We start from the raw sequence: 27662 nt of genomic DNA on the forward strand, positions 1-27662 counted from the left end.
AATTTACTTTTACACCCCAGAATCGAACATGTATGAATAACTTTGCGAGGGAGCGTCCATACCCAAGCCTCTTTAATGGCAAAAGAGAATCCAGTAGACATAACTTTCTTCCAAATATTAGCCTGATTAGATGAAACTACGATTTGTTAGAGCCATTTTATAATTGTTCCTCTATCTCATTGACGACTACCCCACTATATAATTCATGCCTACATGAGAATTGATGTGGGCTTTCTTTCGACAAAAAGATTTTATTCAGATTTATATATTTTTTTATTTTAGTACATGTATAATTGTATCATATTTGTTTACCTAAATTGAAATCTACTTCAAAGATCCATTCAGTGACTACCTATTTACTAAAACATAAATATTATACAACCTTCTAAAATAATAACATCCTGCTTGAACTTGCTCCTAGCGACAGATTTTACATGAAATGCACAATTGAGTGAGTTTCTAATTCCTTAGAAAGTAGTCTTGATTATGCTTATCGTATATTCTGCGTAACACACACACTTGCGTGTTGCATGTTGTTGAGTTTGCTCTAAAACTACATTTTAAAATCACTCCTCGCGTAACGCTGCATCGTTACCAAGGTTCTACAAAGCTCTACGTTCACGCCGATACCTGATAATTTTGGTTTTGTTGGTACTGAAATCGCTCCATTTATTTTCCATGGACCATTGTTTTAAAGTACGACTAACACTTCTCTTTTTTTGTCTTAATTGTTCTCCGCAGTAAGTGATTCTGAAAAATTTGCAAGGAAAATTGAATCATTGGTTTATGATTATACTTACTTTATTTTCTCAAAGCAAAGCACATTCATTCTAGCTACATTGAAAGTTAACTACACAGCGAAGCTGCTAAAAGCGTTAGGAGGTATTTACAATGGGTTGAATAAATAATCACAATTAGCTATACCATTAATGGTGTTAAATCTATCAGTTCCAGACTGGCAATCTGGCAATCAGTTCGAAACTAATCCCGTCATTATTGCGTGATAGTGCGAGAGTCAAGCGGGTCACTGGGTTCGTGGAGCAGATTGTTTATGGAATCGGCCAACGACAAAGTATAGTTACAGGGAGGAGAGCCGATTCGCGATTGAGTAAGAATCCTTCACTGACACTCCACAGCAACTAGAGTGCAACAGCTGCGATAGGAAACGCGTTAAGCTTAACTCTTTGTGGAGCGTCAGCGTCAGCGGAACATCCCACACTCACTAGTGAGAGTGTGTAACAAGTAAACAAAGATAACGCATTGTGATCGTTACTAAACAAGGGAGGAGTAATTTTTCTATTTAAACACATAAGAAAAGACCAAAATGAAACTACACGTTTTGGTTTACTGTAAGGCTATCAACTATATCCATTTTAACCTTACTGTTGAGATTTTTGAAATATTCGACTTGGGTTTTTAGTCAACTGGATATTATTTTCAAATATTATACTTACATTTTCAAAGATGTTATTTTTAATATTTTATCAAAAATTGAACAACAAATAGTCAGTAATGGATGCATATTTTCCGAAACAAGAGGAGTTGAACTATCAAGTTAACACATTTTTAGTATTTTTTTTTGTTTTGATAATGTATTTTTTGTAAGCTTCAAATATTCACGAGACAAAAATAGGTTTTTTCCCAAAAACTTTATAATTTCTATGGTAGTAGCCGAGATAATCAATTAAACATGATTGAACCAGTTTGAACATATTTTAATTTCTTGTGAAATTATTGTAAAATAACTTAACTTAAGTAAATTAAATTTCAAATTACTTTTTGCATTGGAATATTACCATGGCTTGTACATTCCAGACTCGATTATCCGAAGACCTTGGCAAAATTTCACTTCGGATAATCGAATCACAAAAAAATATTTTTTTTTCTATGTCTTATTTTTTATTGCTGAGCCTTAATATGACCCCTAAACAACTTTAAAGTGATTAAGATTTTTTTAATACAAGATGGCGGCCAAAATGGCGGTGATGAAATATTGAAAAAATGCAATTGGTAATTTAATAGGCAATCCACCATTCAAATTTGTATAAAATGTGGTCACAGAACTCGAATTTGATGTTAAAAATAAGAAAATTAAAAAAATACGGAAAAGCTTTGAAACTCCCTTTGAAGGACAAAACAAGCAAATTTATTTTAAACTAAGGCTTGAAGTTGTCTAGATCACAAAAAAAGTATTTTACTATCGCTCAGCATAAGCGTTGGAATTAAACCGCTCACGAACCCATTTTTGACCCAAGTAAGGCAGTAAATAATACATAAGCGTAATGTTGATGATAATAGCGTTTCTCCCTAGTACACACTCTTTTATTCTTCTGGCCACATGCGTGGAGGGCATGGCACGGCCAAACGGGGCAATTAAATAATGTGAAGCTACCAAAGTAAATTGTACTACTGATTAGGTAGCATCTCTAGACGAATGAAAAACGAATGGTGATTAGTGACTAACTACGAGGATGAAAGCAAGAAAGCACTCTTTTGGTTAATTCCTACAGATAGCTATAGCTGTATTTGCGCTCGCGAAAGCTGCCCGGATAGTCCGAATAGAAGGAATCTACCACCAGCGAGGACACGGCAACGTTAGTAAGCAGAGGAGACTTGACGTCTATTATACCTGAACTGGCCAGCGTGGCTCGACGTTCTTCCCGTATGTGTCCGTTCAGCTTGCCGTTCCTCGCGTCCGCCGGATTTTCTACGAAAAGTTTACAATATTATCTGACGGTTATTTGAACTGATCACATTCGACTTTACCACTGTCCCATGCAGTTTGCGCCAGCGGCTGATGAGTGGGATCTTTTAATACTGTTTCCGGAGTGGCCGGAGCGTCGTCTTTGACGCATCTGATGAGGAACATGGTCGAGGCACCAAACAGTGGTGGAATGCCGGCGAGGACAAAGGGTATCATGTACGAGCCGGTGTGGTCGTACAACCGTCCCGCGATCGGAGGTCCAACGGTCAACGGGATCGAGCACAACCCCAGCAGGAATCCGATGGCTTGAGTCGCACCACGTGGTCCACAGATGTCGTAAGCGATCGGACCCAGCAGCGAAATGAAGCATCCGTCGAAGAGACCCATGGCCAGGGCGATCGCCAGCAAAAGTGGGAAAGAACCAGTCGCCGGAAGACACATCGTCATCGTACCGATCAACACGAAAGACATCTGCTGGAGCAGCACTCGATTCACGCGGGGAAGATCCGCAATGTAACCAAACAACAACCGACCCAGTCCGGAAGTGATTCCGATACACATGACGGGCAGATTTTTCTCCTCTCCCGGGAACGAATCCTCCACGAACTTGCCCATGTGAACGTAAGGCACAAAGTATCCAAACAGCGCGATCGGGATCGACAGTGCCCAAATGATGTACTTCTTCTTCTTCCAGTTGTCAAAGTTGATGAACGATCGCATCATCGTATTGAACCTGGAACGACCGGGCTTAACCCTCGGCGGGGGTGGTGGAGGCTGCAGTGGCTTGTACAGCAACGCACAGAATATCACAAAGCTCGATATCACAGATAACACTCGGAACGAAGTGGCCAGTCCCGTCTTCGCCACCAACTTCTCCAACAAGATTGGCATGATCGCCGTAAAGACGCTCGACCCGGCAGTCACAACGCCGCTGACCAGTCCCAAGTACTTCTTGAAGTAGTGTCCCAAAATGGCCAGCGAAGGTGTGTATGCCAAGGCCGCACCCAGTCCGAACATGATTCCATAGGTAAAGTACAGCGCGGTAACGTTGTCCGTGAAAAACGAAGACAGGAACATGCCACCACAGGTGAGAACTCCGCCGCACAGTGTTGTCCGCCGGAGACCAATCTTGTCGGTGAGGATACCCGACACTGGGGACAGCAGGAACGTTGTGCCGATTGTGAGCGATCCGACCAGAGCTGTGGAGGAGAAAATTGACTAGAATTAGATGAGATGTCTTGTTTGAACCATGATGGAGGTTTTCAAAAACCTCGTGAGCTTATAGTTCGTGTTCCAGGAAGCAACATTGCCAAAGAAAGCTAAAAGATTCCTCCATTCCACAAAAAAAACATGACAAAAAGTAAAAAGAAAGCAAGATGTTTCTGGAAACATTGATTTTAAGCAACTGATTCAATTATTAGTGTTGTAAATGAGTGATAGAAAAACCTATCTTTTGATGATTGCCGCACCAAAATATTAGAGGGTATAGCGATCACTCCATCTCTTTTTCTTGTTCACACACATTCGCCGAAGATTCTTTTGTTTTCTCAGTAACCTCAAAATAAACTTGATGAAAATCTACGTCAAAATTATCGGATTTAAATTCGTTAGTTAAGCGATTGCATTCGACTCGGTTTAGGGTCTCAAGTGATATTTAGGGTAGAGTGGGGAGACTTGATCCCCTTTAATTTTGTATATGCGATTTCTCACAAAACTATTAAATTTTCGAATTGGAAGGTTTAACATTCAAATGTTTGACTGATAATAGTAGGGGAGAGTGGGAAGACTTGATCCCCTTTTTTGTATCGCACATAGCTCTGTCAATTTCTCACAAAACTATAAACTTTTTACATGAATTGAAAGCTTAAACATTCATCTATGTTTGGCTAATAAGGGTATTTCATCAGATGAACTCTTCGAATCATGCCAAGCGTTTTAAAAAAATATTTTAAACAGGCATTTTAAAAATGTTAGGGGTAACTTGATCCCCCTTTCAATATTTTGAAGAAATCTTAAGCAAAATGTTTCTTATTCATCCAAACTTTTAATTTAATATAAGTTACAGCAATTTCACATTAAACCTGTACGTTTGTGTTCAAAATATAACAAGTTTAGTATGTAAAATATTTAAAAACTTAAAAAAATATTTTTTAGACCAAAATTAAGCATGTTTACAAAAGCTGGAAATTTTTGTTTACAAAACTTTTGAAAAAAGGTTCAAACTGCAGTAAGTTATGTACAACTATACTAAAGGAAACTATGTATAAAAATAGTATGGTCATGCCAAGCGTTTTAGACAAATATTTTCAACCGGCATTTTTAAATGATAGGGGTTACTTGAGCTCCTTCAATATTTTAAAAGAAATCGATTGAATTTTTTGATAAGTTGTCATTTTCATTGAAAATTTTGAGATCCGGATTGAAAACGCGAGAGTGAGGTTAGATTGCTAATTTTATAAATCAATCCAATTTAAATTTTTAAGTCAGAGTTTTGCTTTTAAGGTAAAAGTTACTTGAAAAAAATACGAGTCCTCTTCAATAACTTACTTTTTCAACTAATTAATTAGGTTTTGGTTGATTGTAAAATTTCCTACTTTTGAATCAAATAATGAACAGGTAAAATCGGCCATCACAAAAATATTTTTGTTTGTATCAATTAAACTCTTTATTTCTTACCATAAAATGGTATAATGTTTTACAAATGTAGATTTTACGATAAAATAAATCAATTTCAAATTTTAAACCGATTTGCTCTCTTTAGGATATAATGTAAACATCACCACAAGTTTCAGCGCCCCCTAGTGGTGGGTAATTTTGACGTTTGATCGCCTATTATGGTCACATTTGACAGTGTTACTGACAATAATTGAGTAAAAATAAGCGTGCTATGTTTTATTAAGCCCTGGATTAATTTCAAAGCGCAATGTGATGCAATTTCAAAACTTGTTTGTTATTGATTTTAATTTAAAAGCACAATTTTTCATTTCAAGCAAGGTAGATTTCATGGATGCATCAAAAAGGCCGAAAATGACTAAAACCAAGAGTGATATGCTAAAATGTGTAAAACAATCAGACAAAAGTAAACCTAAACATGTTTAATGGAAACTGAGACACTATCGTAAAAAGAAAAAAGCTTTTGTAAATAATTTTTCCAAATTTACCAACAAAGAATGACTTTTATAATTGGGTACTAAAGCCCTATGTCAATTTTTATGTACAACGGTAAAAACACGATTAAAAACCATTTCTGATCACTTTTTTTCATTTTAATGCAAAAAAAAAAATTGACAAGACAACATTTTTTCGATGGATCAACTATGGTCCCCTTGGAACGAGCTGTCAAGTAGGAGCTTTTCTGTCAAGAAGGACCGCGAGGATAATTTTTCAAAATTGATTTAAAAATCCATTTTAAACTCTTTGTGGCCGTACAAAGGGTCATTGTACTCAGAAAAATAAGCTTTATCGCTTTAAACAATAATATCAGCAATCTAAGCTTCATTTTAGGACCCAATTGTAAAAAAGACACAAAAGTTGAGTTAAAATATCTAATAAAGTAATTAATCCATAACAAGAGTGCAAATAACCCGCTAATTGTTTACAGTTACCACCCCGGCAAATGTTAGAATAAATTGCACGGCTAGTTCATTTCCACAACAAGTTACCCCTCCCACGTAAGAATTCACGAGTACTCTAAGTAAACATCATTTAAATTCGAATACCAATTGGCAACTAAACTTGACGTCCCACCCAGGTGCAACGGTACTCTACGGCAAAGTTGCAAACCTGCAGGAAATTACAACTATTTGCATGTCATTAAAACAATACGATCTATTTGCACTGCTGATGGAACTGCAGTTTAAAAACAGGTTCAAATGGCCCCTGCGTCGTTGCCTCGGGGGGCCAAACCAACAACACGTGGCATGGTAACAACCAAAATTTGCAGCTCTTGGCGTCTCAAAAACGGTGTCCAGCAATGTTAAGAAAATTTTCCTACCCCGCCGGTGAAGATGATATCCCCCGACGACCTTATCACCTCACGGCACCGCAGACATAACATCGTGCAGGCTTGCAGTTCTGTCCCAAGACGTGTGCCCGATAAGAGAAGGATAGAGTCGGGGCAATCCAACCAGGGTGGGGGCTGTAAAAAGACGGTCATGGCCACACGAGCTGCTGCCGCCGCCACCTGAGTGACATATTTGTACGCTTATGCAGATTAACTTATGAGCCCACTTTAAAAACGGTTCGCGGGGGGGCTTTCAGTATCAGGAGGAATTTGCTTTAATCATGCCTCAACGCGGTGGTTTAAAGTGTCCTGCGGGATTGAAGTATGACTTTGCTGAATTGCACTCTGAACAGGTGTTTTTCAAGTGAGGTGTTTGCTTGGAGTATTTGTGGTGAGAGCCTCGTGATAACAGAAATGGTGGCTTTATACTCTTAATCTTACTTAGAAACATGTTTTGAAAAACAAATTCAAGTGCAGGATTTAAACACTAAGTTATAATCACATAAATTTCCTCGTTCTAGAATTTTGAGCGTCTTATCGCCAATTAGAGTGCAACTTTGGTAGAGGTCATCGTCTTCTGATTAGAGCGATGAACCCAAACAATAGCCAGACACAGTTATCAAAAAAGACTCTTGCGAAATTCAAGTACTGACCTTACATTATAAATGTTGTTATCACTTGAAATAAATGAATAGAAATGTTCAAAATGTTGAACAAAACAGAACTAATCCTCTGAGTTGTTGAAGTTCTCCTAGAGCGTCCAATTTCCCGTCCCGGGAAAAAAATTCCCGGGAAATCCCGGGAATTCCCGAAAAAAAATATTTCCCGTTTCCCGGGAAATTTGTAAATTTCCCGGGAATTCCCGAAATGCAAGCGGAGGTATACCTTTCTGCAGCAATGTTTTGAAATTATACAAAAAATAATAATTATTAAACTTGATTTATTTTATTCATTGCAATCTACTGTTCATATTGAACTAATTAGTTTGTCTGTAAATTTCATGTCAAGGGTTACTTCAGATAATATTTATTTTTGAATTGAATTTGAATTGACATAATTAAATTTTTCAAAAAGGGTTCTGCGAGACGAATTTGTTTAAAAGTATTCGTGAAATTACAGTTTGAAGTTATAAATTTATGAAGCACGTGAGCTACCAAGGGCGTAAGAGGGTTGAATATAAAAAAATATCGATTAATTTCAACCACTTCTACACTTAACTTAACTTAACTTAACAAAAATCATACCATAAATGAAACCATGAAAAATCGTTAAAAAACAAATTCGTATAATATGGAATCAACCTAAAGAATGCAACCATATTTTCAAAACTCGCTTCATATATTTGAAAACTTTGAGTTGTGGTTTCATGAAATAGTGTTTCAAGTTAAAATGCGCCAGAAATTAGATTTTTAAGGCAAATTCAATGATTATCTATTTATTCATATGTAGAAAATACTTATTCTGTTAGAAGTTATTTGCCATGATGAATAATATTTCTGCATGATTTTTTTTCATTTCAATTTATGGTCACTGAGAAAAATTTAAAAGCAATTGTATGTTGCCATAGATTCTTACTGTTCAAAAAATTTGATTAAAAAAATACTACTTCTCAACAAAAAATTCTGATTTTTTTTTCGATTTGGTATGATTTAAAGACAGACCAAAAAATTATAAAATTTATTTATTTTCTCAGAGCTGGATGATTTTTTTACAAGCAGTCAAGCAATTAATTTATCCTAACAATTATTTTGATCATTAAAGTTGCTGTTCTATACAAATGTGTTGCAAAATATTGATCAGAAACAGGATCAGAATGATTTTCGTTGAATTTCAAATTTCCCGGGAATTCCCGGGATTTCCCGGGAAAATTGTTGAAAATTTCCCGTTTCCCGGGAATTTTGTAACCCCGGGAAATTGGACGCTCTAAGTTCTCCCAAGTAACATTTTTTTCCAGGAGTTCTACAAGAGTTCTTCAAGATAGCTACAGCATAGCAGTCTGGACCGCGGTAGGATAAAACTCTCTTCAAGTACTCTTCCAAACTCCTGAAGAAGTTTTGAAGAGAATTTTATCCTACCGCGGTCCAAACTGCTATGCTGTAGCTATCTTGAAGAGCTCTTGTAGAATTCTCGGTAAAAAATGTTACTTGGGCTGCCAACTCAAGTCCTAAGATCACAAAATTCCACTTGCTGTAAATCCTCTTTCCAAGCTGCTCCTTCACCAACTTGGCATCGAAGTCCCCGAGAGTTCAATACCCGGATTGACTCACAAATACATTTCTTTTTTTTTTTTTTTCGTTGCTCCCACCTCCAACGCAGCCGGGGGCAAATTATGAAGTGTCGTCAGTCAGTCGTTGATTGATTGCAGCACTAATTGGATGAAACATAATAACGCGGCCAGCTTAACCGTTTGCTTTCGGCACTTGAGGCGCATCCGCTCGTATACACCGCACTTCGCATAATCTATGACATTTCCGTTGGTTTTCCGGATACTGTTACCAGGTGCTTTTTTTTCGCTAGAAGAAACGCGGTCTAGACAAGGAAACCCTTCATGTTGCAATGCTTACAATGTTGCAAGTTTAGACCGACGAAATTAACTGTAAAGCTTGAAAATTCGCTTGCCATTTTTCAATACAATTTGGAATATAAATTTTTCTTCTGAAATTAGTTAGCTAGCTGAGCAACAAAACCCTGAACTATTCCTTCTTTGGTAAGTGAAATCCGATATGCAAACAAATCGTAATGCCGTAATGCTGTAAAGCGTGTTATGCTACCAACATTCTAACACTTTATCTGTTGAGTTTCTGACACCATAAAACCATCAAGAATGAGAAGCCCTACATGGGCAACGGTTACGGTGCAGTGATTTGATGATTTTCATGCTTGTGTTTCAAGCTTTGATGCGCAATGATTTGTTGTACTGTAACTTTTGATGAAAAAATTAAAGTGAATCGTGACGTCAGAATTTCTTTTAAATTTGAATAAATATTCTGTCAGCCATTAAAAAATAAAGTTATTGTTTTGGAATTCTTCCAAACGTTAAAAACTATTAAAAACTATTGTGACAGTTCGAGTCTTCGCAAAAAGCTTACGAAAAAAATCATAATGGATTTCCGGATTGTTAATTTGATTCACTTAATGAAAATTGTCTTAAAAATAGAAACTTCATATTCGGAGGAAAATAAGACGAAAATCGAACCCTCCTCAATTGATGATCAATAGGCATCAATTGAGGCTTAGGCTTCGCGTATTGTTTCCCCCTAAAAATTCACGGCCGCATGCCGTCGTTCTCAACCTAAACAGTTCAATTAGTGAAACCCGTCAGACAATCAATCGTGATCGAAAACAGAACGATGCGACTGCAGCGCATATCGCAAACCGAGATGCGTAATAAAAATAGATTAATCTGCAGGCAAATACACTTTCAAGTGCAGAGGGATGGGGAGAGTGGGTTGTGGTCACTTGAGAGGAGGGTCACGAGGAGCAAACTTAGACCGAGTCTGGCCACGAGCTTTCCACTTGCTTTCACAGGGGCTTTTCCCTCTTTGGTAGTTCGTATTTGCATAATTGATGAAGAAGGAAGTATGATGGATATTTCACTTAAAGCTTCTGTTTCAAGTTTTTATTGAAGTTTTATTTCTGAAATTTAAATTTCAAATCATAGTTACAATAACTTAAAAAATAGTTTTGCTCTTGCAAGAATTGGTTAAAAACTCATCTGATCTTCATCTTCAGAATTCATGAAACATTCATCTTCTGCTTTCAACGTAATTGCGTATTGCTCGTATTTTTAAATAGACGTGCCTCCGCGCAAAAACGCAAAACTTCACTACGTAAGACCGTCAAAACGGACGACAGACGTGTTTACGTTACTCACCGAGGGGAAAGTTGAAAATATTTATCAGTTTTTTTCCCTCCCAGCAAACACAAAGCATTTCCATTGCCATCCATCCAACGCGGTTTCGACAGGGAGAAGTTGTCAATCAAGAGCATCGAGAACGCCCAGTTGGCGACAAACAACGAGCAACTCTCTACGAAATCGGCCGATTTCGACCATTTTTATTTTTTGTATTTTTTGATTTGACTCAAACTTTGTGGGGGCCTTCCCTATGACCAAATATGCTATTTTGTGTCATTGGTTCACCCATACAAGTCTCCATACAATTTTGGCAGCTGTCCATACAAAAATGGTATGTAAATATTCAAACAGCTGTAACTTTTGAGTGAATTTTCTGATCAATTTGGTGTCTTCGGCAAAGTTGTAGGTATTGTTGAGGACTATTGAGAAAAAATAGGTACACGGAAAAAAAAATTTGAGGATTTTTTTATCAACTTTTTTTTTCACTAAAACTCAATTTCCCAAAATACGTATTTTTTGATTTTCGAGATTTTTTGATATAATTTAGGGGACAAAAATCCGCAACTTTTGAGCCATAGAGAAACATGGTCAAAAAATCTGCCGCCGAGTTATGATTTTTTGAAAAATAGTGATTTTTGGAAAAAATCGAAGTTTCATGCAAAAACAAGTTTGACATTATTTTTTAATGCAAAAATGAATTTGCAATCGAAAAGTACTTGACATATTTTTTGATAAAGGGCTCCGTTTTCTAGATATAGCCACCGAAAGTTTGATTTTAGCGAAATATTTGCAGTTTTTCAATATTTAAAAATAGTGACCATGAGGGTCCATTTCTAAAAATATATTTTTTGAAAAGTTTAGAAAATTTGCTATAAAATTGTCTAAGAGACATTGAAGATTGGACCTCTGGTTGCTGAGATACAGCGGCTTAGAGAAAAAGAAACACGAAAATTGAAGTTTTCTAAGTCTCACCCAAACAGCCCACCATTTTCTAATGACGATATCTCAATAACTAATGGTCCGATTTTAAATGTTAATATATGAAACATTCGTGAAATTTTTCGATCTTTTCGAAAAAAATATTATGAAAATTTTCAAATCAAGACTAGCATTTTAAATGGGCTTAATATTCAATGTTTGGCCCTTTTAAAATGTTAGTCTTGATTTGAAAATTTTCATAATATTTTTTTCGAAGAGATCGGAAAATTTCACGATTGTTTCATGCATTAACATTGAAAATCGGACCATTAATTGCTGAGATATCGTCATTAGAAAAAGGTGGGTTGTTTTGGTGAGACTTAGAAAACTTCAATTTTCGTGTTTCTTTTTCTTTAAGCCGCTGTATCTCAGCAACCAGAGGTCCAATCTTCAATGTCTCTTAGACAATTTTATAGCAAATTTTCTGAACTTTTCAAAAAATATATTTTTAGAAATGGTCACTCATGGTCACTATTTTTAAAAATTGAAAAACTGCAAATATTTCGCTAAAATCAAACTTTCGGTGGCTATATTTAGAAAACGGAGCCCTTTATCAAAAAATATGTCAAGTACTTTTCGATTGCAAATTCATTTTTGCATTAAAAAATAATGTCAAACTTGTTTTTGCATGAAACTTCGAGTTTTTTCCAAAAATCACCATTTTTTCAAAAATTCATAACTCGGCGGCAGATTTTTTGACCATGTTTCTCTATGGCTCAAAAGTTGCGGATTTTTGTCCCCTAAAACATATCAAAAAATCTCGAAAATCAAAAATACGTATTTTGAAATTGAGTTTCAGTAAAAAAGTTGATAAAAAATCCTCAAATTTTTTTCCGTGTACCTATTTTTTCTCAAAAGTCCTTAACAATACCTACAACTTTGCCGAAGACACCAAATTGATCAGAAAATTCACTCAAAAGTTACAGCTGTTTGAATATTTACATACCATTTTTGTATGGACAGCTGCCAAAATTGTATGGAGACTTGTATGGGTGAACCAATGACACAAAATAGCATATTTGGTCATAGGGAAGGCCCCCACAAAGTTTGAGTCAAATCAAAAAATACAAATAAAATCCATTTCCGGTTTTGGTAGAGAATTGCTCAACTCCTCCAAGCTCCTCGTTGAAGAAAAAAAAAACTGACGCAAATGGAGACGCATGGTCCATCAACGCTAGTGACGACAATTAACCGCGGTTGACTTAAATTTAACCACCCCATTCCAAGCTGACCGCCGTCGTCAAACGTCGTTTGAACGCCATCAAGAGCAAATCGATCACTGAACTGCTCCTACTATATGTGACTATGCTGAAGTGAATGAATGTTTGCCAATTGTGAGACGTCTGGCTTGGGGGCTGGGTTAACTTTTGCGATGCTGGTGGGGTCAACCATAATTTCTTCAATTTGATCGACTTGATCGTGGGAAATTGGCGGAAACATAATTGAAAGGAATTTAGTTCCTGCTCCTACATCTTTGATCAAACTCAATGAATTACTTATAAAAATGCTGGAGACTTAAAATTCTTGGAGGAATCGACCTGCTGAATTTCACATGAAACTTTTTTTCTTTTTTGCCTCTAAAAACATGTTTAAACTCAGATCACGATTTTGTTTGAAGGAAAGGCACTATTTCAATTATTAGCCGCGTTTGCGGTTCATGTGAACAACTTTTGTGATATATCACGAATATTTTTGGGATTTTTCTGTCTTCTAGAAAGTTGTTGGGCTTGCCAATTTTTTGGGTTTATATGATAATTTTTCATAAAAAACATTAAATATGACCAAAAATCGATATTTTGCCAATTTGGCCAGATTCGGATTCAGCAGACCAAACTACATGGAAAACATATAGTTGGATAACTTTTGAATTTCGTTAGGTCGTTCGTTCGTGGTCCCATACACTATTCCCTTGAAAATTAGACATTTTCAAATGAAGATAATCTCAAGTTTAAGAAAAATACCCTTGAAACGTAAGCATTTGTGGTGCTCGACTCGATCTCCCCGTTCGAATGCGATATGGAGTTTAAAATTTGGCCTGCGCTTTTTTAGAAATTTATGATTTAAATTTGCATCTTTTTTACCTTAAAATGACTGTAACTTTTAACCCTTAAGTTGACCCAAATTGACAAGCCAAAAAATAAAAAGAGCTTTAAAAGTGCTCCAAACATCACTTTCTCTAAAACTTTACCCTGAGTTGCTACCGAGGTTGCTACGTTAAAAAGACTGATTTTTGAAGGTTCGCTCAGATACTTTCTCTAAATTTGGTCGTAGAAGGCGTAGATTGCGAGATAAAATGTTGGTGTCTTCGACAAAGTTGCTTGAATTGGCAAGTCTCAATGCTTTATAGAAGACAAAAATATCCCAAAAATATTCTTGAAAAGTTAGATTTTGAAAATCACCCTGATCGTGAACCACCCTAATTTTCAACCAATCCAAAAGTTACCCCTTTCTGTATGCCACAACTCTTTTGAAGACACCAAAGCTTTAAAACTTCACAATTTTTCGGAGAATCCATCTAAAACTTAAAATAAAATTTGCAATGGCCCTTTAGTTAGGCAAATATAAACGAGATTTTCAGCCAAACTGGGTCCTAAAGCTTTGTGATAATTTCAGTATGCAGGCATAAAAGGCACGCCATAGGACAATTTCTGATCACCTTTTTTTTATTTTAACGAAAAATATCGAATAATAAAATATAAACTGTGTTTTGATAAATCAACTGTAGCCCTGCGTGACCCCATAGAACGAGCTGTCAAGCAAGATACTTTCTGTCAAGAAAGGTTGCAAAAAAATATTCAAAACTGATTAAAAAATCAATTTTTACCCATCGACAATCGCATACGAGCACATTGTACACACTTTGTAAGGGCACATGTAATAAAACGCCAAAACTCCCGAAAGGATAACCCTTTTGTTGTCATTCAAAGTGTCATCGCACTCATAAAAACAAGCTTTATTTTTGTGTGAAATAAAATCTTCTATCAAAACTCGTTTAAGGGACCTACTTGAAGACTCAGTTGGGCAAGAAGCACTTCCTTTATTAGAACTTTTTTCACTACACTCTCAGTTTTCAAACTCACATTGACCTATATTCATTGGACTCTTGTTAGATAAATTCAAATAAAAGATGAATGAATTCTAAGGTACGCAAAAATATCACCAACTTTGTAGAATAGATCAAAAATACAAGGCGGTAATAACAGAGAAAAGGGAAATACAATACTCTTTGGTGATAATCCTTGTAATAATCTCAATTTTTAATACCCCTGACTCAAAAACACCCAAAAAGCAAAAACTGGAAATTTGGTTTATTGGACCTTTTCAAAAAAAACTCCAGAAATAACACCCGAACACACATTCCTCACACGATCTTAACACTTCCTAAAACAACTTCCTCACTCCCACCAACTCAACCACCTCATCTCCCCAAACTCACCTGCCTTGCTGGACGCTTCATCGTCGCCGGCATCCTGCAGCTGTTTCCGCAGAGTCAGGTACACCACACTGTAGGTGTTGATAACGCCAAAGAGCACTCCGTTGCAGAGGAACGCCCCCACCATGACCAACCACGCGCGAGTTCCCCCATCCGGTGGCTCGTGGGAAACTTCCCCATTGGGAGCTGAGAGTTCCTTGGCCTTCGTCGGGACGTGCCCGTTGACGGCGGATCCATTCACGATCGTCCCGGGAGCTCCGTTCCCGTTGACCATCTTCACCTGCTCGGCCATGGTTCTTCGAAAAGGTCTTCAAGTTCGGTTAATTGAGTTGGTTTTTGTTTTGCTTCGATTTTATTACACAAAGAATAATTGATGCACCGGTTATCGGCCGACTTCCATTGCACTTTCACACTTTGGACGTTTTCCTCGATTAAATGTGGGAAGCCAGCAGTTCACACACCATTTGCACACACTTGTTCGAACCGATTGGCTTTGGAGAACCTGCGCCAGGTCGTCGCGGGTCAGTCACTTCAAACAGATACCCGGAGGGTGATAATCGGCTGTATAAATATTATTATTCAATCCTATAGCCGATACTGAAGTCTGCCGAGAGCAAACCCCAACCAGAATCGTCACTTCTTATCACTAGGCAAGGCAACGAACGAAAGAAAGGGCTGCTTGAGTCGCGTCTACGGTGCGTTCATTCACGCCCCAACAATACAGCAATCTAGAGCGTCCTTAACTTTGATCTTCATCAGAGGCCACAGCTAACACAGCTCGGCGTTGTTCTGCTCTCTCTCTCTCGCTCTCCAAGGAAAACGAATGTCCGGGAAGTCCTGTGACACACACGTGCGTCCCGGAGAATGGTCACCGCCGTAATGACTGACTGGGCGATCGTCACGAACAAACTAAAACGGCCCGAGTTGGCGCGCTGCCTCTGTGCTGTTGCTGCTGCCGGTGGCACGTCCTAGCTGCTTTAAATAGAAATTGAAACTGAGTTAGAGTTTGGTGGACGGTCGAGAGTATAGTCGTTGAGCCGCTCAGAAGTTAGTGTGGTTGTGGTGTGTAGTGTGTACTAAGACGTTAACGTGTTGGGTGTTGTTGCCGGTTCGGACAGTATACTAGGTCCCCGACCGGAGGAGCTTCCGATGAGCGACGCTCGTGCTTCAGTGCTGCCAAGAATGTACGGCAAAAAATATTTTTTTGAATGAACTCCAAAACATTTAAATTTCACGGCAGGTTCACGATACTTGAATCTGTTTGGAATTTTTCGGAAATTTTACGAAACTAGGATATTACAAAAATGCTAAAATACCTCAAAAACGAAGCACATTTTAAACGAAATATTGAAAATCAAAAAAATGAATCCGTAAAAGAAGTGAAATAAATATTGTCAGTTTTCAGCATAAAACACTATTTCAAAAAGATTAGGCAATTGGATGTATTGGCTTACAGATATAAGCTAAATACATTGCTCATAACTGAAAACATAATATTTTTTTTTTATAACCTGGATAGTAAATTAGCCTAAATCATAAAAAACGAGCTATTTTAAAAAGTGGTTAAAGACAATCTTATGGGAAATTGGACGAGCTTTCCGGTAAAAATATTTTCGAGACTGAGAAATCAAGTCTATCATATAGAAATTGCCAAAATCCATCAAAATTCTATTTTTCAACTCTAACTTCACAAGGATTGGACTTAAGACAATAGTCAACATGGAGACTTTTATGTAAAATTGTCTGGATAATCGAATCTTGTGCTCGGTTTTTGAAAATTTTGATGTTTAGAGCTCTTTTGAAAAAAAAACAGTTTCAGTAAATGATTTTTTTTTATTTTTTTAGGTGAGTTGCTCTAATTTTAGTCAGGGGGCGTCCATAAACGAAGAAATTTTCTAAACGTCCATATAATTGCCCCACCTTCCTCGAGGGACTGGGCACGCTACTGGCTATATTCACAAAAAAAAATTAACGAAAGAAAAATCGTAAGCTCACCTTCAAATTTGACTTTTAAACTTAAAAATCAAAAAATCTTCTGAAAGTGGAGTGTTTTTTTCTTTCTGCCCGTCCAATTTCCCACATGTTTGTCTTTGACCACTTTTAGATGCGATGCAACGGCTTTGAAATACCGCAATATTTAAATTACGAAATACAAAAATATTTAAAACACTTACGCCCTTCTCAAATGTCATTATCGAATGAAACTGGCTCCATATACACATGTCTATAAAGTTTCATTGAAATCGGAGAGGGTCGGGCACAACCGATTCCCTAGTTGATATGGAATTGCTCGTGAACGTTATCGATATCAATAGTTAACAGAAATCCCAAGTTTAGTGCCGTTTGGACCATTTCTCTTTGTTTTTTTTTGGTACCACCCTCTTTTATGACGATAAAAAAAACTATTTTTTTCACTATTAATTTTATTACTATTAGATCAAAAGACTTTTTTTCTGGCTGCGTTTTATAGGAAATTTTCCAAGGAATTCATTAAACATAAAATATCAACACTTCCAATGCCTTTTCAACTATTTGAAGCTAAATCATTCGAATCTCTTTGCGAAGTATTGAATTTACCTCAAAAGGAGATCATTGTAATCGTTGCGTGCGGTCACGAAAAAAACTTTGCTCCGTCATTTTTTTTTTTTCGTTTTTCGTAATTTTCAAATGAGTTTTATAAAATGTTTGTGATGTGCCAGAAATGGATCTGTTTCTAAAGGAACTTGGACATTGGATTTGGAATCGCGTTGGAATGGTTGTACTGAAAATGAAATTTGGAGTCATTCTTGGAGTACCACCGGAAGACTGAATTTACGAGTGACGAATCCTAATGGATGGACCAGCATTCGGGATGAAATATATCTCAAGCTTTTATTGTTCGATCATGGAGATGGATCCTGTTTGCAAGTGAACGCGCCGGGAGGTTTTACGGAAGTATCGCTGAATCGTTCTATTGCGGAGGAAGTGGTAATGCATCGAAGGATTTAGCTGAGAAAGCGCTTTTGCTGCGCAGATCAAAATGATTTCGGGTGGGATCGGTTCTAGAAGAAACGCAAACCATCATCGAGGAATTTGGTGAGATCAGCCAATTTTATATCCATATATCAATTAATAACTGATGTCTTTGTGATGGGAGAGTCCACTTTGCTCTCCATTAGTGTGGTTCAGGCCCCCTTGGAAATGCAAAAAGTGGTCAAAGACCGTTGCATTGTTGATTAAATTATTGTTCTATGTCCACTAAAGCTCCCCTGAAATTTTCAGCCAATTTGGTTCAGGTTTGGTCACAGCTCTGGGACATTTAAGTTTGCATGGGATTTTCAACGTTTTACTACGGGAAAAAACTTTTTTTAGTTTTTACTGCCTCAACAATCAGTTCCCCTTTCAAGTAATTAGAACTAATAAAATTTATGTAGATTATTGTATGGGGAACAACTTTTCAGAACATCACAGGTTGATCCGAGTAAATCTGGCTTAATTATAAGTGGTTTAAGCTATGGTGTCGTAATTGTTTTTTGCAAAGGGCCAACACTGGCAATTTTTTTCCTAATTTTCATCTAGGCGCTCACTACGATTTGTTTTTCCCGTAGTAAAACGTTGAAAATCCCATGCAAACTTAAATGTCCCAGAGCTGTGACCAAACCTGAACCAAATTGGCTGAAAATTTCAGGGGAGCTTTAGTGGACATAGAACAATAATTTAATCAACAATGCAACGGTCTTTGACCACTTTTTGCATTTCCAAGGGGGCCTGAACCACACTACTCTCCATCCGTTCTTATTCCTGATTTTTTGTTCTTCTATTGCTTTTCCTACCATCTGTTTCTTTTATGTCCTTGTGAGGGGATCACCGATCCATCCGCATTGACACACTATCTTTTCATATTTCGTCTTGTCTATCTTCTTATTTTTATTTTTTTTCACACTTACTATCAGTTTTGGTGAGGGGATACTGGGCTCGATTTGCTCTCCATTCGCATTGACCTTTTCTCATCTATGATTTTCCTTTTTATCAGTTGTTAGAACCAAAGCCGGGGATTGGGTAGGGAGCATCCGGGCAGTGGACAGTATGCTGTAGTGGCGGATACTGGATGTAGATAGTGGAAGACCAGAATTACGTCAGAAGGGGAAAATAGTTTAATAATTGTACAGTTCTTAAGGATTGTCTAATTACTACATCTATTGACCTCTCTCAGTTTCCAGCTGTCTGTCACGCCCTTTTAGGCTCCCAACAGGGTGCGAGCCCTGCTTTTTAGCTTTGTCAGACTTTTTACGGAGTTATTGAAGGTTACTGTCGGAAGAAGATTCCCCTGAGGACACCGTGAGTGATTTTGCTTGTTCGCGTCCAACCACCCCTTTTGGCCCTTCATACGGCAGTAATTTGAAGATGCTCCCTTTAAGCCTGAGCCACTGTAATTCTAGGCAACCGCTACATAGGTCATTACATCCCACATCCCTGTTGGTTATCACATCAAATCTAAATCATTCGAATCTCTTTGCAAATTTTCGCCACGTTCTAAATTGGTCATCAAAAAAGATTTGCATTCTCTTGCATTGATTTTTGGAATGATATTCTTAAAATTTTACAACGATACAATCAAATCTAATTTGATTGGAAATTTCGTTGACTCTGGCCGAGGTAAAAAAAAATGATAATTGAAATTAAAAGCCGGAAAAATTCAATGAAAAAACTATTGGAAATAGCATTTTACTCCCGTACAGTTGGTAAGCAATTATTAGTTGCGATTAAATGCGAAAAAAAACTTTTTGCAATTTTGTACATCGAAAATTTACTAAAATTAAAAAAAATTAATTAACCAAAACCTGTAAAAAAATTACTCAAAACGCAGGGTAATGCATTTAACAATGATTTCACTTGAATGTTCATTGAAAAATGGGGGATGAACTTAAAATAAAATTTGTACCAGCCCAACAACTACTTTGATAATGCTTATATAATGTAGTGATTGATTTGTATTCAAAAATTTAAATTTAAACACACTGATGAGCGGCATTTCACTGTAATTGACGGCTTCCGGGAAATCGCGAAAAATCACTAGCCCTAATCATCGTCATCATAATTGAAACTTGCAACCAGCATTTCAAACATACTTAAGGAAAAATAAACAAATCAATTCAAAAAAAAATTGTTTAATAGTAGTTTATGCAACAAGTTGCAAAAAGAGGATTTTTTCAGCACGAGTCGTACATTTATCCAACGAGGTTCACCGAGTTGGATAAATATGAAGAGTGCTGAAAAAATCAAGTTTTGCAACGAGTTCCATACAACATTTTTTGCAATTCCAAAAAACACACACTGAGTGAAATTTTAAGTCAAATTTTCATGTATTTTGTCAATAAATCGTTTAAATAAAAAAAAAATGTTGAAAAGTGTTACTTTTCGAAACATGTGAGTGCTGAAAAGTAGAACTTTTCAGCATTTATTTTGAAAAATGTTGCTATTCGATTCTGTTATTTTTGGTACAGATAAGTAGGCTATTATGATTTAAATGATTTTAAATAAAGTAACATAAATAAAATCTCTGCCATCAGCAGTCCCTGTTTATATAGCCCTGTCAACCTGTCAAACAAAAAACTACATGAACCTCGTGACGAAAAAAAAGCAACATGAACAAAGCGCCATGTACATTCGGCGAAGAAAAACGAATCATAACCAAGCGTCCCCCTCAATGACAGCAGGGTGATATAGACGTTGGTGATTTCAAAAGAAGTTATGTTTGTTTTTCTCAAATAAAATTACAGAAATAATGTTTTATTGAATATGGATGATCAAGTATCAATGAAAGCAACGTTTTTCATCGTTCGTTATCATTATCTTATTTTGCTTTTATATAAAAATGGTAATTGAAAATGGATGCTCAACATTCAAATGCGTTTTTCTCAAAACGCATGGTTTGTACATGATGGTTTTTGAAATGTTGGCATCGATTTCGTCGTTCAAGAATGACAGGAAAAGTTGACAGTTTCACAGCGGAATTGCAAAAAAGTAGATAAACCTTTGGGAAATTATCATTGGGGTTGTTTTTTTTTTAATTCGTAAAGTTTTCCTCGCCTAATGGTTATGTTTGGGCAATATGGACAGTAGAAAGAAATTTAAACACTTTTTAAAATCCTCTTTTCTCCAACTACTTAAAAAAATGACACCCTTTGTGCGGTGAATTGGACACAATTGAAGTTAAATTGAACATTTTATTTTGCGAGAATAATTATTAAATTTAATTTTGTTTTTTTTTTTCTTTATACAGTCGACTCTCTGGTTGTCAATATCCAAGGGACCGTCGAGGAAGAGAATCATCAGTTTACAGAACGATGCAAAATGAAGACTCGATTGAAAATATTTTTTCTTGATACCCAGCTATGGGAGAGAATCATGGCAACGTCCATCAAACAAAAACAAACTAATGTCAAACACCCTTCAAAGCTTCGTTTCGCCAAGAAAAATGTCTATGCAAGCCATGAGAAAGTGAAATTATTGACAACCGGAAGAGATTTTTAAAGCAAACAGAATCCAAGGGACCGTCGAGGAAGAGATCCTACAAGCAAGGGAAAATATCGAGGAATGAAGATAATTGAAGTATGCAGATTGAAGGGACTGAAGAATTCATCGATAGATGGAGAATTATTGATATCGAGAAGATCGACAGCCAGAGAGTCGACTGTAATTTTAAAATTGTTTTGTTTTGCAGAAATTCCGTGTGGAAAAAGCAATGAAAAATAACACAAAACATTTTAGAAAACAAGTCTAAAAGTAATAAAAGAAGATGGAGTAATTTTCGAGCAATTTCAAAAAATATAACAAAAGGGTGAGGTTCGAGAGGTAATTTTGGCCAAAACGTACCTCAAGTTTAAGACAGCTGCTTGAATGACCAGGATTTATCCTTGAAACGAGATTTCTTTAGCATTTTTTTTCATGCTGTTCTCCCCCTTTTAGATTGTAAATTAAAAATAATCAAAAAGGAATGCTTACAGACCATATCGTGAATATTTTTCAAAAATCATATTTCGATACCAGGTACATGAAATTTAAAAAAAAAAATGTGTAGTTTTTAGAACATTGACAATATCATTAACACGATATTTAATGTATAGCAAAGTTCTTCAAAAATCAATTGACGTTCCAGCCTGCAACTTCCAGCCTACTTATACCTACTTAAAATTTCATTAGATTTGACTGAAACTCAAGCAAAGTTTCAAATTTGTTGATAACCATCATATCATATTATTCGCTCTGCAGCATTGCCTTGGCGTTCTCGATTGCGAGATTCCTACTCGAAACGAAGTGTCCGAAGGGTTGGTTGTTGAGACAATTGCAAACCTCTTTTTACATCTTAGCTTCCATCCACCCCGGAATTCGAACTGACGACCTTTGGATTGTGAGATAACCATACTTGGACCATAAAATTTTAAAATAACTGCAACGAATAAATCTCCTCTAGAATCATTTAAAACTATTTTTACTATGATATTGTTATCGCTGTACATGTATTATATTGATAATTTTCCCATCAAACACAAGTCAATCTATCACCCACAGTTCTGTACCCACTGCCCGTCGTAAACCTTCCGTTTTATGTGTGTTTTTCTAGCCGCCAGCAAAGCGCATGAGTGATCTTCGCCGTGAATCGGACCGAAAATCGACACCCGAGAAAGTTTCGCGCCAAAGCCTGATAACGGGCAAGGCAAACCCTGGCAGAGAGCGAAAGAGTGAGAGCAAATCACGACACAACCCTCGGAAAAACTATATGCGCTCTGTTGTCGTGAGAGAGCTATAAAAGTCTACTAACACATTCGTTTCAGGGATTGTGGTAGTACATTTTGAGTAAATATTTGCCGGCTCGTGAGAATCGAGAGATGTTCAAACGATTGAGAATACACGTGCTTCACTCGGCAGTCTTCGGTTGATTTGTTAGCGGATGAAAAACGGCAGTTTAAAGCTATCAACGTAACGTTATGTTTACGTTTTGCAAATCGATTTGTAAACCATGTTCTTGTTGCGGTGAGTCAGGTCACTGAGTCACAATAGGGAACTGGATCAAATTACTCAATATTACCGTTGAAATTGGTTCCAGGTATTTGACCACCTAAGTTGCGAAAGTACTGCAATTAAAACATGACTAAAAAGGAAACCATGTCTGCAGAGATGGTAAAAACCTTAAACCAATCTCGCAAATCCAACGAGCCTGCGCACAAAAAAAAACCGCAAATATATGGGAAGCCGGAAAAATGTTTGTTGAGCACTCAGAAATCTCGGAAAAGAGACAGACGCACGTGTTGGTGAGGGGGGAAACACACCCACTCAGTCTGCGGTCAGTCTTTACGCACCGATCTTTCGATGTTTTAGTCACCAGACAGAAAGTGATTCTATAACAAAAAGAAATTGTTGTGTGAATTTTTCACCTATTATTAGCGGAGTGAAAGCGTGGGGGAAATTTTAACGACCAACACGAGATGAAATGAAACAAACTGTTGCATTCTGATAACTTATTGTATGCGAGTTTCCTATTTTAAAAAGTGCAATTGTAATTTAATAAAAAGTAATGCAAACAAATATTTAACTTGTGCTTATAGTACCGTAAACTGGGGTGACTTTGATAGCCCGGGGTGACTTTGATAGGTTTTTCAAATGCCCGTCAGATTAATATCTAAACATTTTTGAGAATTTTGAGTATGCAAACATTAAGGGATAGCTTATTATCGAACATATATGCAAAAATATGACTGTTACATTGGATGTATCAAAATTAGTGGCCAAATCAAATTTCTATCAATGTCACCCCGGGCTATCAAAGTCACCCCAGTTTATGGTACTTGATATTCAAGATTTCAGAAGATCGATTATTAACAGTCTACTGCCGATCCAGAATTTATATTCCAGGACTCTTTGGAGTACCCAGAACATCCCAAAAGTTCAAATTGATGTCAAAGGGACCCGGGACATCACTGAATTTGAACCATGATCGAACCGAATCGTGTAACGACGGCGGTAAACTCCATAATCTGTATTCTCGGAAACTCTGGAGGAAATCCCAAAAGTTTTTTCTAAGAGTTAAAAGTGATGCCAAACACAGAGGACCACGATCGAAATTTTGTTAGAATCCTGTTGGCACACAGCAAAAAATGCGATGGTAAAATCGCATGCAAAAGCATGCACATCACCTTCGTCAAAAAAGACACTTTGTAACGAGTCCGAGAGAGCGGAAATTCTATGTAATATTACACCCTGAAATATGTAGCTTATCAATAGGGGAATGGCGTCGCTATTTTTAGACCACGTTTTCCACTTTTTCTCCATCGAAATCGACTACTTTATCGACTTCATTTTGGACGCCATCTATTTTTAGGCAATGACTCAGCACTTTTCCACTCTTGCACTTAAAAAATCCAGATGGCAGCACGATGTAACGCCACGTCCCTATATGGGAAACCTACTTGACCGAAATGTCAAGTTCATATATGCGTTTATCCTATTAATTCTTCATTGGTCTGATTGCCGAATTGGCCAAGGCGCCAGTCCTTTCTGTTGGTGTTGGGTTTGAATCCCATTGGATGCAACTTTTTTTTGTGTTAGCAAAAATTGTACATGCAGTGTGTAATATTAAGCGTTTTTTTACGAAGGTGATTTACGAAGGTGCTTTTGCATGGGATTTTACCATCGGATTTTTTGCTGTGCGTCAATGTACGTTTTATTCAAAAAAGGTTTTTTCAATAGTTTTGTTAGAAATTGTTATTTCAAAACTGGAGCGTCCAATTTCCCGGGGTTACAAAATTCTCGGGGAACGGGAAATTTTTAACAAATTTCCCGGGAATTCCCGGGAAATTTGAAATTTATCGAAAATTGATCTGATCCTGGTTCTGATTATTATTTTGCAACAAAATTGTATAGAATTTTAATAGCAAGCGTTAATAATGCAGAAGATATGTCCAGACCAAATCTTACCTGTTTGAGCTCATGAATAAATAGATAAGCATTGAATTTGCATAAAAATCATCTTTTTCACTTGAAATACCATTTTTATGCAATCACAAATCAAAATTTTCAAATAGTTGGAGCGAGTTTTTGAGGTTTGGTTTTTCATTGATTTTTTTTATGATGCAGCCTAATAAATGACTTCGGTTTAAAAAAAATCATAGCAAATAAATAGTTTAGTAGTTTCATATTTTAACCTCTTACGCCCTTGGAAGCTGTAGTGTTCTATAAATTTTCAAATTTATACTATAATTTCTTGTATACTTTAAATCAAATTAACTAATTCTTCTAGCACAACCCTCTTTGAGACATTTAATGATACCGATTCAATGTTCATCCAATTTGGTAATAGTTGACAAAAACATAGAACTGAATTTTGATCTTTCAAGATGATGTACTTTTTTTACCTGGTATAACAACAATTTTCCTTCGAAAAACCTACCAAAACAATAACATTTTTACAAATTCCATAATATCGTAATTTTTGTTGCCCAACAAATAAACAAGATCTATTTACAGTTGTGATTGCTTAAGAAATAAATGTCATCTGAAACAATGATTTTTTTAGACGAACTTCTAAGTTCAATAAGAATAGTGAATTGTTCAATTCAATTTACTGTTATTAACTTAATGAACTTATCAGTGAGTTGAGTTCGTTCACTTTTTCTTTTTATTTCAAAAAGTTTGATTAAGTGGTGAAAATGTATACTTCCGCTTAAATGTTGGGAATTCTTGGGAAATTTACAAATTTCCCGGGAAACGGGAAATATTTTTTCTCGGGAAATCTTGGGAATTCCCGGGAAATTGGACGCTCTATAAAAACCAAATTGCAAATTGAATTGGTCACGTTAAATTGAACTTTTTAAGACTTTTATTTAATGTTTCATTTCTAAAATTTAGGGTTTTTTTTTGTAAATCTAAGTTTTTATTACCTTTAAATAATTGTATACAAATTTGAAAAAAGATAATAAAAACATACAAGTTTGATTTAAAATAAAAATGGAAAGTGTTCATATAAATTTGAAAATAATTTTACAAATTTGTGTAGCCATCAAGAACCATTTTGTAGCACGCACGAATAAAAAATTTACTAAGAAACCTGTTTTTTAATGAAAATTACTACAAATCTGAAAATATTTTTAAATTCAAATTCAATAAGAATGAAAACTTGTAACTTTGCAAATAATTTTAACTATTCTTTGTGTATATAAATAAAAAACGATAATGCAGTAAATTTACCAACTCAAACTCATTTTCATTGAGAAATACATGACACTTTCAGCGTATTAAAATAATCCTCGAATCCTAGCAGGATGATTCCACAAATTTCATATAATCGAATCTTAGTACGGGCCTGAAAGAGTTAAGCTCTATGATAGCATTTTTTAAAAGATGAATACAGCTGTAAAGAAAACCGTAGCCAAAATGTGTTTATTCTATTTGGTTCCACTCTAGGCTGCTAAGGAATTTTGAACCAGTTGCAAAATCCTCGCATGAAATAATATACGTTATCTCACCCAACCTAGTTTGAATAATGTAACACTTGCTGATTATGTTTCGTTCTAATAGCTAACGAAAATAAGAATTCGATTGCATCAGCCAGTCGTTTTGTTCTGCATGCAGCAAAAAATATTAATCTATAATATTTCAAAAATTGACAAAAAAAAGTCAATAAAAGCATCTACAACTGGTTTGTAACTTAAAGATTTTGAATCGAAATGTTATTGCAGCATTGCGATTCTAACAATTCTAACGATTTTACTATCATTCTTCTATTTTTGTTTAACAAACCAAAACTGTCCATCAATTTCTCTCAACAAACCAACACGCTCCTCCACCTGCACTTTGTTTTGATTAAAAATCCCCTCCCCGGTAAAGCCGGTCATAAGGTGTTGTTTGTTGGTGATCAAATTTCAATTATTTGCTGATAACAAACAACGAAAAGAAAAGTGCCGCCCAATCATTATTTCATTATCGATTGGGTTTGCAACGTCACCACAAATGTCGCTCAGAGAGCAAGCAAAAACATCGCGAGGTATCCGTGTGTTGAAAATATCCCAAAAACATACACACAGGTGGCACGGCTTTTTCGCTGACGGAGAACTCTCTGCCCAGGGACACTAGCTATGCCGGCATGGACTCGGTATCGTGGTTACGGTATTTTTTTTTTTTTTGTAGAGGTAAAAATATACACACGTGTGCACGTACCTCTCCAATTGAGAATCCGTATCAAACAAGGGTGCCGGGAACTCTTCGCCGCACTGAAGCTAATCCTATTATACAACACTTGGCATCAACCGAACGTAACTGGACGCCACTTCTCGACCTGCTAATTCCGTCAAGAGTTCCGGTCCGCGGGAATTCCAACATTTTGTTCACAATCAGTGCCACAACTCGTACTAGCGACGACGCGTGGTCCACGTTCACTGATAGTGTAACGCGCGCAAAGATTTATTTACCCCACCGAACATGCCGCTAACATCGTACAGCACCTGATAACGAATCGACACCGAATTGCATTTATCTTATCACAGAACGCATTAAAATTACACTAATATCACGAGGAAGGCGGTTCACACTCATCAGCGAACCATTTACGAGCATTTTTGTCGGAGCACGTGGATCGGCGAATACTTTCTCGCGTAAGGCACTGGCGATGACTACCAATCTGGTTAGCGTTCTCTACCAACTCCCACGAGGAACG

The 27662-nt window shown here is 36.6% G+C and overlaps 1 protein-coding gene across 2 annotated transcripts; it reads right to left on the reverse strand.

The window, feature by feature from the left end:
- Positions 1–254: 254 nt before the first annotated feature.
- Positions 255–27606, reverse strand: LOC6043206 (monocarboxylate transporter 10). Of its 2 annotated transcripts, none has more exons than XM_038254787.1 (5): positions 27167–27606; positions 14978–15946; positions 2767–3903; positions 2630–2707; positions 255–750 (listed from the first exon to the last, which is right to left on the reverse strand). In XM_038254787.1, exons 2-5 carry the CDS (start codon positions 15264–15266, stop codon positions 725–727), a joined length of 1530 nt encoding a protein of 509 aa, XP_038110715.1. In that variant the 5' UTR covers positions 15267–15946; positions 27167–27606; the 3' UTR covers positions 255–724. The 2 variants fall into 2 exon arrangements, with proteins under 2 accessions (XP_038110715.1, XP_038110714.1); XM_038254786.1 differs by having other exon boundaries at positions 14978–15949.
- Positions 27607–27662: the final 56 nt, after the last annotated feature.

Source organism: Culex quinquefasciatus, chromosome 2 (genome assembly GCF_015732765.1).
Source record: "Culex quinquefasciatus strain JHB chromosome 2, VPISU_Cqui_1.0_pri_paternal, whole genome shotgun sequence".
Taxonomy (NCBI): domain Eukaryota; kingdom Metazoa; phylum Arthropoda; class Insecta; order Diptera; family Culicidae; genus Culex; species Culex quinquefasciatus.

Excerpts from the sequence above, each read along its gene's own strand:
- LOC6043206 (XM_038254787.1), bottom strand. The coding sequence starts at position 15,266 with ATGGCCGAGCAGGTGAAGATGGTCAACGGGAACGGAGCTCCCGGGACG. Across the intron at positions 2,708-2,766 it reads GCAAACTGCATGGGACAGTG|AAAATCCGGCGGACGCGAGG; the intron begins GTAAAGTCGAAT and ends AACTTTTCGTAG. Across the intron at positions 751-2,629 it reads AGCCACGCTGGCCAGTTCAG|AATCACTTACTGCGGAGAAC; the intron begins GTATAATAGACG and ends CAAATTTTTCAG.